At 45.5% G+C, this 19,824-nt stretch overlaps 1 protein-coding gene across 1 annotated transcript; it reads left to right on the top strand.

Annotated features, from left to right (window-relative positions):
* Nucleotides 1-684: 684 nt before the first annotated feature.
* ZFP36L2 (ZFP36 ring finger protein like 2) lies at nt 685-4,779 on the top strand. Its single transcript, XM_027641215.1, has 2 exons — nt 685-933; nt 1,480-4,779. Exons 1-2 carry the CDS (start codon nt 883-885, stop codon nt 2,887-2,889), a joined length of 1,461 nt encoding a protein of 486 aa, XP_027497016.1. The 5' UTR covers nt 685-882; the 3' UTR covers nt 2,890-4,779.
* Nucleotides 4,780-19,824: the final 15,045 nt, after the last annotated feature.

The raw sequence follows: 19,824 nt of genomic DNA, 5'->3' as shown, positions 1-19,824 counted from the left end.
AAGCCAACTTCTCCTAAACTCCAAACAGAAAGAAAAACAAAAAATAAGCACCAAACACGAGGTCCCCGAAAAGAAGGGAGAAGCGGCGGGGCGGGCCGCCCTTGCCCAGCCCCGTCCCGCCGGCCGCATCGGGGCAGCGCGGACCCGACCTTTGTTTCAAACCAATTACGTGGCATAAGTTAGTTCTCGGCGGGGCTGGGGGAAGAAGTGTCCCCGGCGCTGCCGCGCCCCTCCCGCGGCACCGCGCACCGTCCGCTCCGCGGCAGCCGCGGCCGCCGAGCGCGGGCGGCTCCCGGACCGCTGGCGGGGGTTGGAGCAACGCGAGGGCGCCGGGTCTTTGGAGAGGGACGCGAAGAGGGGCGCTGCGCGGGGGCCAAGCCCGCAGGGCACGGTGAGCGCTGCCTCGGCTGTTTCCCCGCTGCTTCCGCCCCGTCCTACCCGGGCTGCCACCACAGCAGGCACACCTGGCTCGGGGTACCGGGGGCTGACTGCGAGGCACTCCCTACCCTCCAACCTGCTCAGCCACCGCTGCCGGCGCCCTCTGCCAAACTCAGGGCGGCCCGGCCGGCGGGCTGGGGCGGGGCGGGCCCAGCGGGCGGCGCGGGGCGGGCGGAGCGGGGCACCGCCCCCGCGGGCCGCGGGCAGCCGCGTTTATATGGGGGCGGCGCGGGGCGCCGCGGAGTTCCCGCAGTTCGCCCGCTGCTGTGCAGCCGCCGTCGCCGTCTCGGCCCGGCACCCGCCGTCCCGCCGGGAAGGAGTCGGGACCGTTTCGGATCTCAAGCAGACGGTCCCCTCCTATCTAGTCGTGGCTTTTCCAAACCCTCCGAGGACAGCGGGATCATTCGGTCCTTCCTGTATTTCCGACCATTACAGGATCTAGAAATGTCGACGACACTTTTATCTGCCTTCTACGACATTGACTTCTTGTGTAAGGTAGGGAAGAGCGTGCTTACCCAGGCGGGATCTGGGCTGGCAATGCCGGGGGGTGCGGGGCGACTCTACGGGCTGCTGGGGCTGGGGCACCGCGGCGGGGCGGGAGGCCGGGCCGGGCTGGGCCGTGCGGGCGGGTCGCGATCTGACAGCCGGCCGGGGGCCTGGCGCAAGGCTGCGAGCCCCGGAATGCCGCCTCGTGGCCTCCCGGCGGCCGCGTTCGGGGCGGGCTGGTCTGCAGCCGTGGGGGTGCCGGGCCGCCCCGCAGCGCCTACCCGCGTGTTGCGCTGCCGGGAGAAACTTTTGAAAAAAGTTGCAGATGCAGCAGAGCCGGTGAAGGAGCTTCTCCCCGGCCCTGCCCTGCCCTGCCCTGCAGGCGCTGGCAGCGGACGCGCTTTGCGGGCCGGTCGGGCGGCGCGACCCCCGCCCCGACTGCCGCGGCGCGCCTGGGGCGGCGTGGGGAGCCGCGGCGGTGGGCAGGCGGTCACCCGCAACACTCTCTCTCTCCCGCTGTCTCCCCCACCCCCTTCCCTCTCCCCGCCCCGGCAGACGGAGAAGTCCCTGACCAACCTAAGCAGCATGCTGGATAAGAAAGCCGTGGGGACCCCGGTGACCCCTCCCAGCTCCAGCTTCGCGCCGGGCTTTCTACGGCGGCACTCGACCAGCAACCTGACGGCGCTGGCCGGCGGCTCCAAGTTCCCCAGCCCCACCGGCTCCAGCTCTTCCTCCACCTCCTCCTCCTCTTCCTCCTCCTCCTCTTCGTTCGGCAGCCTGAAGGAGACGGGCTCCGGCGGAGGCGGCGGCGGCGGCAGCAGCAGCCCCACGGCCCTGCTCAACAAGGAGAACAAGTTCCGGGACCGCTCCTTCAGCGAGAACGGCGAGCGCAGCCAGCACCTCATGCAGCAGCTCCAGCAGCAGCAGCAGGCGGCTGGCAAAGGGGGCGGCTCCGGCGGCGGCGGGGCCCCCATCAACTCGACGCGCTACAAGACGGAGCTGTGCCGCCCCTTCGAGGAGAGCGGCGCCTGCAAATACGGCGAGAAGTGCCAGTTCGCCCACGGCTTCCACGAGCTGCGCAGCCTCACCCGCCACCCCAAGTACAAGACCGAGCTCTGCCGCACCTTCCACACCATCGGCTTCTGCCCCTACGGCCCGCGCTGCCACTTCATCCACAACGCCGACGAGCGCCGCCCGGCGCCCGGTGGGGGCACGGCCGCCCCCCCGCCCGCCGCCGCGGCCGGGCCGCACCATCACCCGCACCACCCGCCCCCGCACCCCGCCGGCAGCACCGGCGACCTCCGCGCCTTCGCCCCCCGCGACCACCCGCTGGGCGGCGGCGGCTTCGGGCACCCGCGCGGCGGCGGCGAGCGGCCCAAGCTGCACCACAGCCTGAGCTTCTCCGGCTTCTCCGCCCACCACCACCACCACCACCCCCCGCACCCCCACGGCGCCCCCCCGCCGCCGCCGCCGCCCGGCGGCCGCCTGGACGCCGCCCTGCTGGAGAGCCCCGGCGGGTCGCGCACGCCGCCGCCGCCCGCCTCCGCCTCCTACTGCGAGGAGCTGCTCTCGCCGCCATGCGCCAACAACGCCTTCGCCTTCTCGGGGCAGGAGCTGGGCAGCCTCATCGCTCCCCTCGCCCTGCACACCCAGAACTTCGCCGCTGCCGCCGCCGCCGCCGCCGCCGCCGCCGCCTACTACCGCTGCCAGCAGCAGCCGCCGCCGCCCGGCGGGGGCTGCCCGCCGCCCCCCGCCTCGCCGCCCTTCAGCTTCCAGCCCCTCCGCCGCCTCTCCGAGTCGCCCGTCTTCGACGCGCCGCCCAGCCCGCCGGACTCGCTCTCCGATCGGGAGAGCTACCTGAGCGGCTCCCTCAGCTCCGGCTCCCTCAGCGGCTCCGAGTCACCCAGCCTGGACTCGGGCCGCCGCCTGCCCATCTTCAGCCGCCTCTCCATCTCCGACGATTGAGGGGGGACGGGAGACCGGCCGGGGGGGCCCCGCGGCGGCCCTGCAAGTAAGTGACCGAAGAAAGCGAAACCTCTCCTTCTTCTCTATTTTTTTGGTGGTTTTTTTTATATGTATCTGTCTATCTACACCGAGAGTTGAACAAAACGAGAAACAAAGCATTTTGCAAAAGGGCAAATGACACGAACTGAACAAACCTATTTTTATAGAGAGACCTTGGAAGAAGGGGATTTTTGTTTCGGGGTTTTTTTGTTGTTCTTTGGAGACAAGTTATGATACGCACCAGCAGCAGCCATTCCATCTGTGTTAAAAAAAAAAAACCAACAAACTAGCATTAGAAAAGACACCACCAGAAAGCAACAAACAATCTGGGGAGCGCCGGTTCTGCCTGCCCAGCTCCTCCAAACCTGCAGACACACAGAAAAAGAAGTTACAAACTAGTTTGTGTTTCAATCCAGTTGAAATAAAAACACAGAACATACTAAACCTATAAGCTTTTTTTTTTTTAGAAAAAAAAAGAATCCAACATCCTGCCAAGAATATGCCTTGATAACAACCTTTTTTATATATCTATATATTATTATTATAACAAATGCTAAAACCTTCATTCCAAAGTTTAATATTGGTTCCATTGCCACCACTTAGTGGATGTTTGGCTTAGAACAATTTTTTGTTGTTGCTTTATTTGGAAGCACTCAACTGAGTTTAGTTTGTAATTGTTGGAGAATAACTGCTGATTTTTTTAAAATTTTTTTTAGCTGTTTGAGTTGATTGCATGAATGAGTTCACTGCACACAACTCAATATGAAATTATTTAACTTATTTATTATCTTGTGAAAAGTATACATTGGTAATTTGTTCATACTGTATTTATCGGGTATGATGAAAAGCAATAGATATATATTCTTTTATTATGTTTAAATTATGATTTTCATTATTAATCGGCGAAATGTGGAGTGTGTTCTTTTCACAGTAATATATGCCTTTTTGTAACTTCACTTGGTTATTTTATTGTAAATGAGTAAAATTCTTAATTTAAGAGATTGTATGTAATATTTATTTCATTAATTTCTTTCCTTGTTTACGTAAATCTGAAAGATTGCATGGTTTCTTTATAGAAATCGGTCTCGATGCTGTGGAAGTAGTTTGAGGAATTTCTATGGGTTTTTTAGAATGTAAATGGTTGTAGCCCGTCCGAGTTGAAAAACAAACTAGAGAAGAAAAAAAAAAAGCAGAAAAAAAGACTGCCTTAGCAATCAGACTTCAAAGTGGCAAATCTAATTCATACTTGTTTAAAATAACCAAAAAGTATTTTTGTTGCCTAACTCCACCAATCACACTGTGATATAGTCTCAAAGTATGTAGCAATAATTGGGGGTCCCAGTATTATGTCTCACAGTGCCTTTTTGAGGGTCCATGCTTGCCTTAAATATTTCTCAACCAAATAAGTATTTTTCTTAATGCTTGAGATAATTTGAATGTAGGGATGGGTTTTAACTACAGCAAAATTTCGCCACTCTTTTATAAGAATGGAGGCCATCTTTGGATCTGAAACTTTATACAGTACATAAACATATCTTGTTTAATTGAATTCCAAAATTTGTAATTTTTTTTTCCTAATGTAGAAAGTTGGGAGTTTTCCAAAACTTTCCTGGACGGTGGATGAATGAGCAGTAGTTTAGTTTTGTTTGTACATAGGTACAGATTGAGCACTATGTACTCTTTTGGACTACTTTAACAGAAGTATGTTTTGAATGTAACTAAAGGATAAGTCAACTTGAGTTGTAATATATTTTTCGGGAGTCAGTTCACTACAAATTGTGTGAGACTGTAAACTTTGTACTGTAAATGTTTTGTAGTTCTCCCAATAAAATTTTTTGGAAAAAAAAAAAAGCCAAGTAACCCTTCCAACTGCTAAAGCCCTGGCTGCCAGGCAAGGAGTATTTCTTGCTAAACACCACCACCCCCACCAATCACAGATATGTCTAGCTACAGATTAACCAGTTTGCACTGCTGCTCCAGTACACTCCTGCAGCCGTCACTGGTCGGCGGCCAAAGTTAATAAACACTTCCAGAAGGTTCGGGAATGTCAGTGGTGTACTGTATCCTGTCTTTTTTTTCTTCTTTTTTTTTTTTCCTTTTTAATTTTTTATTTTTAAGAGGATGAAGAATCAAAGGTCTACTGCTTGTAGCGTAACAGCTGGAGTGGAAGAATCTAGTAATGGCATTTATCAATCACATTGCTTAAGGGGCAGAATGAGAGTGCCATTAGCCTTCCTGGCTTGTTTGGGGCAAGGAGGAAATGGCAGTTTGGGTAATAAAAAGGCATAATTAAAGTTTACCCTTTGTTCCTCTTCACTCACAGGAATGCGGACTTCTGCCTCAATGCTCCCATCACCCAGCTGAGGGCATATCTGTTAATAGGGCTAGCATTAAATGTGCTAATCAGTTTTCAGGGCTTGGGTTTTAAACAAATTACCTTTTTGAGGGTATATTTATATAACGAAATACTTGGCAGCCTGGAGACTGAGTGTATTAATACTGAAGGAATTTTAGCTAATATCTCCACAGTTTTGGCACCTTGTTCCAGTCAGTCCCTTAAACTTCTAAGTCACGATTTCTACCAGCTTATTTTTGTTCTTTTGTCATACTAATAATAAATGTTGTTAACATTATGGCATCTCTGCACTGCCTGGACTGCCACAGCGCTTTCTATAAATACAAAGTAGAATGTAATACTGGTGCCATATGTTTGTGTAACAAACCTTGGACTGACACTTAGTTTAAAATTAAAACAAACGTAAGCAATGTATGACAACACAGCCTAGCTACAGTAGTCACTTTTTTTTAATGGATCAGTCTGACATTTTGGCTCAGAATTGCTCTCTTTGATTCCCAGACTTAATTTCTGATGAAATTTATTTTTGTCACTGGCCGTACAGTGGCCCTTAGCTCCAATGGGTCCTTCCCCAGGCATCCCTGGTACAGATGCCCTGACTGCAAGGAACAGAACTTTGCCAGTGTTTTTGAGGAACAGAGAATAGCTGGTGGTTTGACTGGTGTCTTAAGCTGATGTCTTAACTCACTTTTGGGATTTTGAAGCTAATTGTCACACTAAACTGCATGTCTCATTAATTTCAGATTTTGTTTCTTCCCTAGGTACAGTTTTTGCTTCCCTCCCTTGCCCCCCTCTTCCCCTGAGCCGGCCTTTTTTTTGCCACAGTAAATAAGGACCTTATTTATTTCTGTATTTCACTTATCTAGGACAGCTGTACTCCATCAGTGCAGTACTTTCATCTTCCCAGTGGTTTTCGTAAAACAGGATCTTGGTGAGGGTGCTGAGGTTGGCTTTGGTGTGTCCTGGCTGGAAGAAGAGTTCTTGAAGCTTTGCGGCAGCTGCCTCACGTGAAACACAACCGTGCTGGTGTCAGCACCAGTGTTCTGTGTGTTAGAAAGGCTGCCAGGACAGGATGGGTGATATCCCACCAGTGTCTCCCAGCAGGCTAGTGGCATGCCACTGTGTGGGGAGAGCTGGGCCTGAGCTGCCCTCTGCCTGGCTCCAAGTGAGTGATACTCTGAGGCCACCTGTCCTGCACCCTGTTCTGTTTGTACCTCCAAAGTGTGCTGCAACCCAGTCTGTTGCAGGGTTGTGTGCCACTGTTCAGAAAACCAGGAGTCCTTGAACTGGGAAGATAAAAGTGTCTGTTTCTTGTGCTGCACAATCAAGTGTTAACCTTTAAACTAGTGACTTATGTTGTTGACTTAAGCAAATGTTCTCTTGCTTTCATTTCAAAATTCAACAGTGTATGCAAAGCTGGTGAGGCCATTCAGGACTTTTCTCATACTTTGTGATAAATTGATAAACTCTGCATAAAAATTAAACTGGTTTTCAAGAGCTTTGGGTTGAGAAGGAGCTCTAAGTCTCTGTTGTTGCCCATTAGAGATGTGATGTACCTCTTAACAGTTGGGTCACTTAAAATGACTCAGGATCTGGAAAATGGGGATTTTACTAATTATTGGTTAGGACTGAGGCCTGCTTGCTTCAGTTTATAGTGTGAAAGAAATTGCATCAAATACTTAACTTAGTAGAAATAGATGTAATGGTATAAGGTCTTGGAATAAGAATTAATTTAACATAGTTTGGTATGATCGTTAGGGGATTTTCAAATGTATTGAATTAGTAGTTTTGATTTTTACTCCCTTATCCACTCAGTTTCCTGGGGACTTTTTGTTTGTGTGGCTTTTCTGAGTTTGCCTTTGTCAGGTGTAGCAGTGTGCTGAAACTCTAAACGCAGAGCTTCACGGATTGCACAGCACCAAACTGTGCAACAACTCACTGCCAGCAGTGAGCCACGGAGCAGGGGAGTGCTGCCCTTTGCTGAGTGCATCCTGGTTGAAGTGTGAGCTGTACCCCCAGTTCAAGTGTAGAAGCTGGAGATGCAGCACAGTCTTGTGTCATTTATGGATGAGGGCACACAGCCCCCAGAGGAGCTGGGAGGTTGCTGACTGCTAAATGCAGAATGCAGCAAACCAGTGCCTCAATGGTTAAATACACAGTCAGGGGATGAGCTCTTTTCTAGAGTATCATTTAAATGTCCAATGCAACTCTACATTATTTCAAAAAGGAAATTATTACTCTCCTTCCATTTGCTGCTCCCACCCCATCCTTAGGTGTGCAGCTTTGACTTCTTTCAAAGAGACTGCATTTGACAACCTCATTTTCAAAGAAGGCCTGAGATTTTACTTGTGTTTATGATCAAAATGTGCTTTCATTTTTTTTCATTTTGCTAGTATACCATTAAAGCTAAGGGACTTGTACTATACGTTTTTAATTGTGTGGCCTGTCTCTTCTTGCTGACCTTGAATGTGAATCTTACCTGAAGGAGCTTCAAGTGGTGGTGCTCTATCATTAATAAGGTAGGACATTTCAGGTTTTGCCTGCTGAGCCTCCAGACCTTGGCAGGACATTAACTCTGGAAATTGAAACTTCATTTTCTGACCCTTCAGCTTAAACTCAGTTCCTCAGAGTTTTAAGTTGAAGATACTCGGCTTCTCACTATTGCATCTGAAGTATAGTTATGTTGTCCCTTCTGCCAGCTTTGCAGCTGCTTGGTACCTGTCCAGAGAGAGGCAGGAATATCCTGAATGACCACAGCCAGACCTGTGAGTACTCATCTGCTAAAGAAGTAAGTGGAGGGTTGGGATGAAAATTACATGCTCAAGGTGATGTGGTGTGTTGCCTCCACCAGAAGAGAGCAGTTTCTCCACTCTGCTCCTCCCTGGCCCTTTCTGACACACTCCCTGAGCCAGCTCAGGTAGAGCATCCTGGCACCCTGCTTGCACTGTGTGGCCTGGGGTGGGTGCTTTGTCCACTGCCACCAGAAGGTCCACTCGCCCCCAGCCAGCTGTGGTGCTCACCACCTTTGCCTGGGGGTTGACAGATTTTATTAACCAGGCATTAAAAAAAAAAAAAAAGGCATTTTCTGCTGGAGTAGAGTTGAAGTGGGTCAGTCAGGAGTTTGATGATTTTCAGAGCTGGTGCAAGGGAGGAGGAGGAGATGGTAGAGCCCCACATACTGGAAAAGAGGCAGGAGTGGTGGGATGGAGGACAAAGCATTTCCCCACCAAGCTGCTAGATTGGTTTATCCCTCCTGTCTGGGTTTTGCTCTGAGGAAACATTGTTTCCTCCACAGTTCTTTGGGATATTCTTGGCATATTTTAAAACTGCTTTTCTATATTGGTGATTATAAAAGACTCAAACGAACCTTGAATATTTCTTGTGCCATTTGAACAGATACCAACATTTAAGGGAAGGTGCAAACCAAGACAGAGTTTATTTAATGTGACTGTATCCATGAACAGTTAGTTTGTCTGGTTTACTGGAAATCAAGTAATGGTTGTGTGGCAAAGCTCAGCATCTTCTGAAAAATTCTGAATGTTAAGGAAAATGCTTGTTATCAGCTGGCATAGATTTAGCAGGTTGTGTAATTTTTTGCAGCATATGTACTGAAGAATATTGGGGTTTAGGTCTAATTCCTTTATTAAAATTAATTATTTAATACTGGATACGAGTAATTTCATCTCTCCTTTCGAAGGGCTTTAATGGAAATGTTAATGGAGGCATTTTGGGGCGAATCCCTGCAAAATTTGCATTCCTGAGGAAAAGCAGGCAAAATTACTCTGACAGCTCTCGTCTCTGTTGCTGAAGAGGGATAGATGACATCTGCTGAATAATTTCTATTCTGTACATCATCTGAAAAGGAAATACAGAGTAATTTAAGCTCCCTTTTTTCTACCATGGTTAATAGCATAAACAGGGAGCTGGATATGCTGAAATCTAAATACGAGTGTCCTATATCAATGGATTATTAGCTTATCTTTTCTGAATGACGTTCACTTGAATACCTGGAATCATAATAGCTACTCAAGATAAGAAATAGAAGGAAATTCAATAACAGTGAGAGGCCAGTAACTTATGAGATCTTGATTAGCCTTCAACTGCACCTAAATGTTGGTAAAGGATTCCCTGTACTGTATGCAAAGAGAACTTTGCATTGTGAAAACCATTCTCTCATTGCAGAGGAGTGCAAACAACTGGCTTTTGTCATTATTAAGGCTTTCTTTTATCCATGTATGTATGTGAACCTTCTGAGTTTTCCATGGATGGACATTTTTTCACCTTAAATTTTCATTGCTTTAAAATTCCGGCTTTGCTGGATGGGGATGGCAGGTGGCTCTGGCCCCTGCAGTGATCTCAGAGTTCTGGCTGACTGGGGTGTGCATGTACAGCTCTGAATCTCCAAAATGCTGTCAAATCTGAAATTGGACTTCTTCTTAGTGGCGGCCATACTCCAGCTGATGACATTTGGCAGCCGTTTCCCATGGATGAGTGAGTGCAGGGAAGTGAGAAGAGGACTCCGGCCCTTCTAGCTGCCTGCCCTGGGAAGGACCGTGATCTGGTCTGATGCCTCCCTGCTGCCCAGCAGTGTGGTGGGAAGGGTGGGTGTCTATCAAAGGGAATGCCCAGATATCTCACTGGACAGCAGAACCCTGGGTCAGTTTGTGCCTGTCACAAACCTGCACCTGGATGAGGGCAAATTGTTCCTTGTACTGGATGCCATTTGGCTCTGTTGCAGAAGTGGCACAGCAGCATGAACAGGGAAGGTTCCATACTGACTGCTGCTGCTGTTTAAAGAGGGCTGAACAGCACACTGTAAATCTTGAGAGATGAATTCAGAGTTAACAAATACTTTTTCTAAAGGTCAGATTAGATGAGGAATGCAGCAATTTGCCAATCCAAATGAACGCTAACTCTAAAAAGACAGGAATATGTTTTCTACTAGATTAGCGCTCTGATCTGGACTCTTCCCATCGCCTTATGGCTGTAGGACAAAAGCAGGATCGAGGGCAGGAGTATGTGAGCTACGTGAGGCTTGGAACTCTGCTTTCAACGTCAGGGCAACTTTATATTGACTTGAAATGCCTGTGAAACCACAGCCTAAATTGTGCTCTGTGGGTTTGTTCTTCATATGCATCTGAAATCCCAGGATTTATCAAATTATGTCCAGGGGATGGGAGGAGGCAAAACCTCATGCAGTGAACTGTGTTAAGCTTTCTAGAGCTGAACCTGAAGATTTTGCTTCAGTTTGGCTGTTTAGCATTTGTAGAAGTGCGGATAGGGAGACTGCAGAGATGATGTCAAGGAAGGGGAAGCTCAGAAGCTTGGAAAAGCTGTCTTCCCTGGAGGTGGGAGACAGCTTTGGGCTAGCGTCAATGTGAACACCAAGTCATGACCTCTCCTGTCTACTCAAAATATTTTCTATGGTAACCTGCATCCTAAAATGAAATTCCAGATGGAATTTAGAATTCATAGCACAAAAGTTAGTAGTAAACTGTTCACTGCAAGAGCGTTGCTAAGCAAGTAATAAGCATCTCTTTTTAGGGGGTCTATCTCCATCTGCAAATACAAGGCAAGCCAAAATATAAGGCTGTCATTTAATGGCTGTCACATTTGCAATAGATCCTTTATGATGACTGTGAACAAAGCACAGGGGCCAGTGAATATTTCCAATAATACAACACTTTAACTTTCACAAATGAACAATCATAGGAAGTAGGAGGGATGATTCACCTGAAATCTCCAGCTTTACAGAAGAAGGTGACAGCAGCTCATTAAAAAGTTTCTCTCTGATTTCCCATCCACTAGTAGGACAACTGTGGATTGGGTTCTTATGACTGAAACAAATGTGTCCCAAATATTCAGCACCTGGGGAGTTAGTAGGCCTTGGTGGAAAAAGCCTTATTCTTAAAGTATCTACAGAAATACAACCTGACTGGTGAGTACAATCTATTGTTGCAAGACTAATGAGAGGTGAGAGGTTTGGAAAGGGATTCTTTTCAAGCGCTGGTTAATACCAGCACTCAAAGAGTTTTCTTGAAATTACAGGAAATGTACTTTCTGTAACTCCAAAACTACTAGTAGAAAAGGAAAAAGAGAGAGGGCGAAAATCAGCCATTTAGGATTACTATAACATAGAAGAAGGCAGAACTTAATATGTCATGGTTGTGCCAGCATTACACAAGCAAAGGACAGCATCTGCTAAGTTAGAAACCACAGCATGTTGCCTTGGCTTCGCAGAGAAAAGTAAAAGAAATTGTAAATACTGTTGTATGCAACTTTCCCTTCCTCTCATACTGCATCCAACATAAAAGAAAAAAGTTCATTAAAGCATTAAATATCGCACAACTTCTTAGGGTAGTTAGCTTTTATGATGCAAATGGTCCATAATTTTATGAATTGGACATTTCCCAGGGACTAAAATGTTTCAAGAGAACCCAATCTCATTGAGTTAATTTGTTCTCAGTTCTCTTAATGAGCCTGATTAAGTCCAGGTGGAAATGCTTGTGCTTCAAAATGACTTGCAGAGACCCAGCTGTCCTGGTGAGGTTTAGGTGAAAGGAAGGTCAGGTTTGTCCTGAAATGTGCTCTGTAATTTTGTCTGTGAGCTTCATTCACTGTCGTGCTGTGACTTTCAATAAAATATGTAAGTATGTGATTTCTTAGTACTTCTTTTCTAAGGAATTTGTGGATTCTGAGGAATTGAAGTTTTGATTTTTGGAACAATTCATTGTACTAATTGGGATGAGTGGGGAATTCAGGGGAATGATGGTGCCCATGCTGATGGAGCTCTCTTATCCCATGATCAGTGTTTCATGACAGAGTTTCAGCTGTATGTCTGGCTTCTTGAATTTGTATTTGAATTCTGGTGTGGAAGACAGGGAATGACCAGAGTTATGCTGTGGTGGTGGGTTTGAGTTTACAATAAAGTTTTCTCCTTCAGCCTGAAGCCCTCTTGTAAAGAGCTCTCTGCGTTCACTTGATATGAGAGGTATGCAGCTGATATTTGGAGAGGGCTAAGAAAAGTAAGAGAAATCCTAATTTAGTTGGTAAGTATCATGATACCTGATAGATGTAATTGCTTCAGTGCAATGAGGAAAAACTGCTTTCAAAGACTGAGCTCTTTTCAAGGGAGAGCTTGGAGTTGTGTTGAAGTCCCAAGCATGTTGCCTGCACTTCCCTGGGAGCACTGACAGGGACTTGGACTCAACTCTGAGAGAGCCCAAACCTTTAAAGTTTAGCCTTTGGTGTCTATGTTGGCTGCTCTCTCACACATACACCCTCCCACAACACCCACCAAATCTTCCTGACTTCTAAAATAAAATTAAATTTCTAGTGTGCTGTATACCTGGATGGGAGGGGCCTGAGTGGGCTGTGGTGGTTCAGGATCTGGAAGATTCTGGAAATCCTGGAGTAATTTGATCCTTGTGAGTTTTTGTTGTGAGTTTTCATATTTTATTTTTTTTCTAACCAAATTGAAACAAATAGGAAAGGCTGAGTAAGGAGTAAATTTTTGTCTAAGGAGAAGTGCTGATCCTGATTAACTCACCTCTCCCTGCCTGTGACTGTGAATGCAGTCTGTGCTGTCTGTCCTCGTTCATGATACTTGCTCTCTGTCTATATTGGGGCACGCTAGATCCTGCTCAGTTGGTAGAGGTACCTATTTCTCTATGTTTGTTGGAGCTTCTATTTTCTCTAGTGTCGTTGGGCTATTTGGAGAATCTCCCTTTCTGAATAAGAGGTGGAGGGGAAGGGTAATGCCTAATTAAAACTCATAAATTCCCCTGAGCAGGCAAACTCCTTTGCTTAGTTCATCTTCCTCACCCACCCCAGTTTTTAGTAGTGTTTCAGTGACACTACCTGTGTTTAGAGATTGTCAGTTGTGGAAAAACATCAGCCCTACCTAGCTGTCATCCCATTTCTGCCTGTGCTGGTGATCACTTGGGAAGTAACTTCTTCTGGTGGGCTTGGGAAGAACTACCCTATTCTGCAGGGCTTGTCAAGCTGGTAGCTCCAAAGCAGAAAGCAATATGGAGAAATGTGCATCGTTCCCTCTGTCATCTGCAGTATGTCCTCCAATAGGTAGCACAGCCTCCAGCTGCTGCTCCTCGTGGCTTGTCGCCAGTCCAACATGATTTTCCTTCAACCAAATGCACAGGGCCTGCCAGTCCCACACTCTAAAGGTGTCCTGTGCTGGCTGGTTTCCTTCATTCACATGTGCCTGTATGCTCTGTTCCTGTGTACTATTGCTGTCTTGCCAACCCTGATTCGGGCATGGTTATGGGAATAGTTCAATTGTATCTTTAACTGAATGTTTGGCAACTTCACCGGTCACTTCCAATCCATCATTGAATACACTGAACTGTGACCTTCATATTTCCAAAAAAGTGGTCTCCAAAGAGCCTTGTAAATCCCTCTGCTGTCCAGCAAAACTGCTTCAACAATTTTTAGCTGTCTCATGGCTATAGTATAGCCATAGAGTGGATGCCCTATATCTCCATTTTGTACGTTCTGCTTCAGTTAAAAATGATCTTCTGATGTCTGAAGAACTAATGTAGGAGCATCATTTTTTTTTCCACTTTATTTGACAAAAGATATGCATAAGTGCAGTGACACTTATTTGCTGTCTGTCTTTGCGTATACTGGCTGAACTTTCCCACGCCAGAGTTAGATCTGGTTGCTGAAAAACAGAGTGCAGTTGCTGCAGTTTGTAGGGTTATTGGTCTGGCCTCCCATTTAAAATTTATCAACTTCCTTAGCATGTTGTTCTTAGCGTTAACCTTACGTTTTTCTTTATACATATTCCCTGATGGAAAACATGCAGTGTTAGTCACAGGAACAGCAGATTTTGGTAATGGGGAAGCTACACCCTGTACTAAGCTGTGCAAAGCTGTTTATTGATCTTGTGATTGTAGAAATGAGAGTTGCCTGTGTGTTAGCTGGGCTGGTGTGTGGTACGTGTGGCTGCATACATTTACACATGCATATGTGTTTTATTTATTTATGGTTTATATATCTAAATAAATATAGGTGTATATTTAGTGTGTAATAATATATATTTGTTTAATCATAGCAGCATGAGAATCCTGTTATCCTTTTGGCTTCAATGTTGGCAAACACCTTGGTTGATCATGATGTGATAGATACTCATAGAAGTAAGATTTCTTGTGTAAGGATAGATCGATTGTTTGCTGATGGTGCTGTTCAATAGTACTTACACAAGTCAGTTAACTGTGGCAAGCTGTTTCATGACCTGAGACATCAGCTCTGCTTCCTGAAAAATTTGATGTAAAATGATTGCACTTTTTTTGTTTTTCTGATAGACCATTTTAATTTTGTTGCCTGATAATCTCTTATCACGCTGTGTATGTGGCCAGTGAGTAATATGTGACATGTATGACAGGTCTATGAACGTGACAGTTGTGACTGCACCCTCCTCAGTTGTCATCAAGAGATGTCCAACACTTGATTCTGTTCTACTAGTCAAACTTCCAGGAGATGCTGAGACACTGCTTAAGGTGAACTTGTATCATTCTTGAAGAAGTAGGAAAGAGGTTCTGCAGTTCCAAAATAAACTTTCCATGACTGAAAAGTGTAATTGCCTTGTATATCTTGGATTTTCATGCAGAAGAAAAGTTATATTAATCATTTGGGCATCACCAGGCATGTGATTCTTCTCTGTAGCTTTATATCCATTTGTCCAAATGTCATTCAGAGTGGCAGCTTTGTCATTCTTGAGGTAATTTATTCCTAGTCTACTTCAATTTATGTATGCGTGCCCCAAAATGATGAATTTCCTGATCTATTAATAACTTAACGTGGGATATTGGGCTCTGCGTTGTGCAGCTCTTATGGAATCGGTTTTCTGTCTTGCTGTTCTGACTCAGGTTGTCACAGTCTGAGGGGTTCAGTCCTGACTTTTTTATTTCTTCTATCAGTATGGGAAGCTGAAAACTACTCATTATAAATTTCCTTGAGAAGAAGGCTGCTTCATGTATCACTTTGTATTGGGACAGAGTTATAACAGCAGGGTTTTGGAGGTTTTCTGTTGGGATTTGTTTTTTTTTTTCCTATTAGACGTCAGGTAGGCTATATCCCTATTTTTCACTGACCTCTATTGAAAGAAATTGAATGACTGGCTGTAGGCTTAGATTTAGGTGTGTTTATATTTGGACAAGCTGTGGTGGTTGGCGTGGTTAATATTCAGTCACTTCTGTGTCATTATTGAGATGAGGTGACATTGTAGTGCCTCTTATGTGGCCGTTTCTAGATGGATGTGAGGGATCCAGTATCCACCAACTGGGTTACAATATTCGCCTATAGGCCTGAAGTGCTATACTGAACACAAGGTTAATTCAAGAAGACATTATGCTGTTTCCCCTCTTTCCCTCCCCTGCCATCCACCCAAATTGACTCATCCTTGGTTCCTGAGGATTGTTAGTGTCTCTTGTATACACAACACTTGGTGGTTGTAATTGGTGTGTGGTTTGTCAATGATTATTTACTTGGTTATGAAGTGACTTACAGATGTTATTATTGATGCCTGTTCTAATAAGGGGTTATTCAGTTGGCATATGTTTTGGGAGAGTAGTCCTTAATTTGGATGTACAGATGTCAGAAACTAACAAGAAACCATCATGCTTGCCTCTTCCTTGCAGTTCTTGGGAATTTGCTCTAAGAGGGAGCCCAATTTTCTGACTCAATCACATCTGCAACCTGTATGTCTTGATTTGGGCTGTATGATTTGTGGTGGGTGCAGGACTTTTTTCTGGTGACCTGAAAGAATAATATTTTTTTCTCTTTTTTTGTTCTTTAATTGCTAAAATGTTTAATTTGCTGGAAACTAATGACTGAGCACTGGAACAGGCTGCTCAGAGAGGTTGTGGTGTTTCCTTCCACATATTCAGAAGCTGTCTGGACACAATCCTCAGTAAAATCCTCTGGAGGACCCTGCTTTAGCAGTGACTAGATGACCTCCACTGTTCCTTTCCAACTTTACTAATTTTGTGAAACTCATACTGCTTCTGGGAGGAATTAGCGTATGCAGGGTGCTTTGGGCTCTCGTAGGTATAAATTGGGCCTTTGCATAAACGAGGTACATCTCTGCATGAGAGTTGCACCAGAAGTTGCCTTTGGTCTGTAGCTATGAGGGATGTTGCCCGAGGTGCTGATGTGACTCTATTAGAAGTGGGCATAATTTTAAAAAACAGTGGATTGGATATGGTTTAATGTGAGAGTGGGTAAACAATAGCTCATATTTTTGTTTGCTGCCTCAATATTTCTAATGCCAGTTCTAATGAGAATCTGCACTTTCTTAGAATTTATCCTCTGTCTAATGGAGAGCATAGTGGTGTTTAAACTCAGCTACCCTGACCCTAGGCTTCTGAATATTTTTTTTTTTTGTCATCTTGCACAGACTTGCCCTTCCTTGTTATTATTTCCCTTCAATATATATGGCCCAGTGCATACCTGTTTTGCAAAGCATTTTGAAAGCTGTGGGCAAAAGGAACACTTCTGCCATGCCCTTCTGTACTTGACACATTCATTTTACAGCCCTTAAAAGCGTGTACCTCCAGCAGCACCTTGCCCACCTGAATGTTGTGAACTGCATTTCCAGGTAGGAGTAACCACTGCTGCTACTGGGGACTGTGCCACAGCTCTGATTAGCGAAAGAAAAGGTATTTAGAGTAGTTTTTGGAGGGAAAGCCTTATCTGGAGTTGTGATGACTGCACTTCAGTGGCAAGGATGTAGAGAAATCCCTCTAGACAGATTTTTTTTTTTCTTAATTGTTTTTCACTCAGCATTATTAACTTGGTCTACATATGCACCCACTAATGCAGAAAGTAAGCCCGGTCTACAAAGCCTTGGTGAGAGTCTTTAAAACTTCTGGGGTCTCTAGGGCAGGGATCAAGCTGTTTTGCACATTTGAGATGCAAAACCATTCTGTTTGTGTCTGAAATGAAAATAAGTTGTTGCGGTCTTGGCTTTTATTGCCACTGTGTTCAGTGTCTGTAGATCTCAGCTTCCCAATGACCTTGTGTCCCAGAGACTAAGCCTTCGTAATGTTGACAATCTATTAATCTTAATATTTATCCTCAAAATACATAAAAAGGAATAATGACCTTGGCATAAGAAATGAAAATAAATAGGTAAGGGAAGCTGTTATTTATTTTTTCAACATTTGCATTCTGTGTATGACTTCACAAAGTATTTTTCTAACATGAATTTGTCTTTTCTACACTCTGGTACCCCACTGATCTGTTCTTAAAATACTCCTTTCTGCACAGCAAACTCAGTGTTTTGCACACTGCCCAGAACAATTGTATTCAAACTGAGATGCATTCAGTGATTGGGCCTTTTTAAAGTTTCAAATAATATTTTGTCTTCCTTGACTTTTTTTTAATTGACACTTATATTTTATATATGGGATTTTGGAGGATTAAGAAGGGGAGTGGCTGTTCTCCTCCTATTTGCAAAAACCCAAAGGGACTGTTTAGCCTAATCTCATTTCAGCTCAGTGTTTGTCTGACAGAGCTTACTTAGAGGGTCAAAGGGGTGTAGATTGCACCTACGCAAATAATAGATGTATTTGCTCATGCTAAGAGATTGATTAGTGTGTATCCATCAGTGGCCGGCAGTCCATGTTCTCCGTCTTGTTGGGCAGTTTCCTTCTGTGGTTTTTTTTCTGCAGCAAAGCTCTTCTCTTCCTTTGAATCCTCCAATGGTCCAGCTATGGTTTCAAAGGAGTGGAAATTCAGTTTTGAAGTATGTAACACTGGAGTAGGTTGCAGTGCCTGGACCTCTTCAAAGCAGAGCTAAGATGCAGTAGGCCATGAAATGACAGTTGGACCAAGCTAAACCTGGAGCGGGAACCTGGCATTTTGGAGATCCTCTGCTTAGCAGTCATGTGTCCCTGGCTAGAGATGCAGGAGCTCCTGGTTTGCTTGGGGAAGATCTACTAGGACAATTTTCCATGTCATTTTGGCAACAGCTACCCAATGCATGTTCACCATCACATGGAAAACAAAACAAAAAGGCAAAACTAAACAAACTGGAGCAGAGTGTGTGTGTGTGAGAGTGTGAGAAGGCTGCTTAAACTGATGCTGAAAAAATATGTCGCACTACATGCAGCTCCTCATATACCAATTTTACTGTCTTTTAACTAGAGGTATGTAATTAGACAGAGCTTCCCAATTTGTCACTAGAGAGGAATTTCCAGCTTAGGAGAAATATCTGTTTAGTAAATGTGTAAATATGAAGGGTCCACATTCTTGGGGATATTTTGCTGTCAGAGTACACCGATGTAGATTAATTTTTTTTTTTTTTTTAATTTCAATGTCAGTGGAGAGCTCTTCTGGCCCTTTGGAGGTTTATTCTGTATTAGACTTTGAGATGGATAGAATGCTAAAGCCTACTTCATATTTTCTGCCATTTTCTGCTCTCTTGACAACAGTTTAGTTGTTTACTAAACTTGGAACAGAAGCAATAATTTGACTTACCTCCTATGAAGTCAATCTACAGTCAATATTGCTCTTCAGTCAACAACAGGAACAACAAAAATAATGTTTTCAAAGGAGTAAATTGTACTGACAAAGCATCCTCAAGTGACTTGGGTCTAAAGGCCTGAAAAGGGTTTTCTGCTGCAATAGCCCCGTGTCTCTTGTAAGGCAATTCTTAAAAGCAGCTTCACAAGTTATTGTGGAAACTCATGTTCTGTAGGATTTCTTAAGACGCTTATCTCACCAAATATATGACACACCACTGAGGAACTGCTGACAGCACATGGGAAAATCATCTTAGTAGTTGCTTATCGAGCCATCTTGGATCTCCACAGAGGAAGCTGGGAGATCCAAGCAGATGAAGACGCTGAACCTATTTTTAGTGAAGGAGTTTTGGAGACGTTGAACAAGAGATAGGGACTGAGTTGAAAGTGCTTCTGGTTTGCAAAGAGGGAAGGAAAAGCCCATTCTTGGTTGCTAGATAAAAGACCCTCAAGCATTGAACAGGGGAAGATGCTGGTCTTGGTTTCCACTGTTTTAGTGAATATGTTGCTGATGAGTGCACTAAAAATGTGACTGCTGGTGTGTGTGTTGGGTAGCTTGAGGTTAATGCATGTTGGTAACACTGGAGCTCAAGCTGTCATCTTGTCCCCATCTGTCCTTGTGAGCCTTTAGCTACAAAAATGCTGAATCAAAGACATCACTGAGTCAGCAGAGATGAGCTGTTGGCTGTGTCTGGTGCCCTGTCATACAACGTGGAGCACAGCACTCACTACTGACCACTTTAGTGTACCTCAGCTTCCTCTGCCTTTCCAGGCAGCTGCATCTTCCCTGCTGCAGGTCATGAGCTACCACAGACCTGCCTCAAATACTAGGCCCCTCATTCAGTCCCGATGCCACTGGGAGACTAGATGTGTCACAGATGTTTCCACTGTCAGTGCACTGTGCAGTGTGGCTGCTGTGCTTCTTCTAGGCAGCTTCTTGAGCTTGGCTCCTGGAATGGCAAGAAGCCTCCAAAAGCAGCTGACGAAGAAACTTTG

Source organism: Corapipo altera, unplaced genomic scaffold (genome assembly GCF_003945725.1).
Source record: "Corapipo altera isolate COAL_440 unplaced genomic scaffold, ASM394572v1 48b, whole genome shotgun sequence".
In the NCBI taxonomy this organism is placed as follows: domain Eukaryota; kingdom Metazoa; phylum Chordata; class Aves; order Passeriformes; family Pipridae; genus Corapipo; species Corapipo altera.
This window is presented reverse-complemented; position numbering and strand designations above follow the sequence as displayed.

Bases quoted from the DNA above. Each gene is read 5' to 3' on its own strand.
- ZFP36L2 (XM_027641215.1), top strand. From the start codon at position 883: ATGTCGACGACACTTTTATCTGCCTTCTACGACATTGACTTCTTGTGT. The intron at 934-1,479 runs GTAGGGAAGAGC...CCGCCCCGGCAG, and splicing joins ACATTGACTTCTTGTGTAAG to ACGGAGAAGTCCCTGACCAA.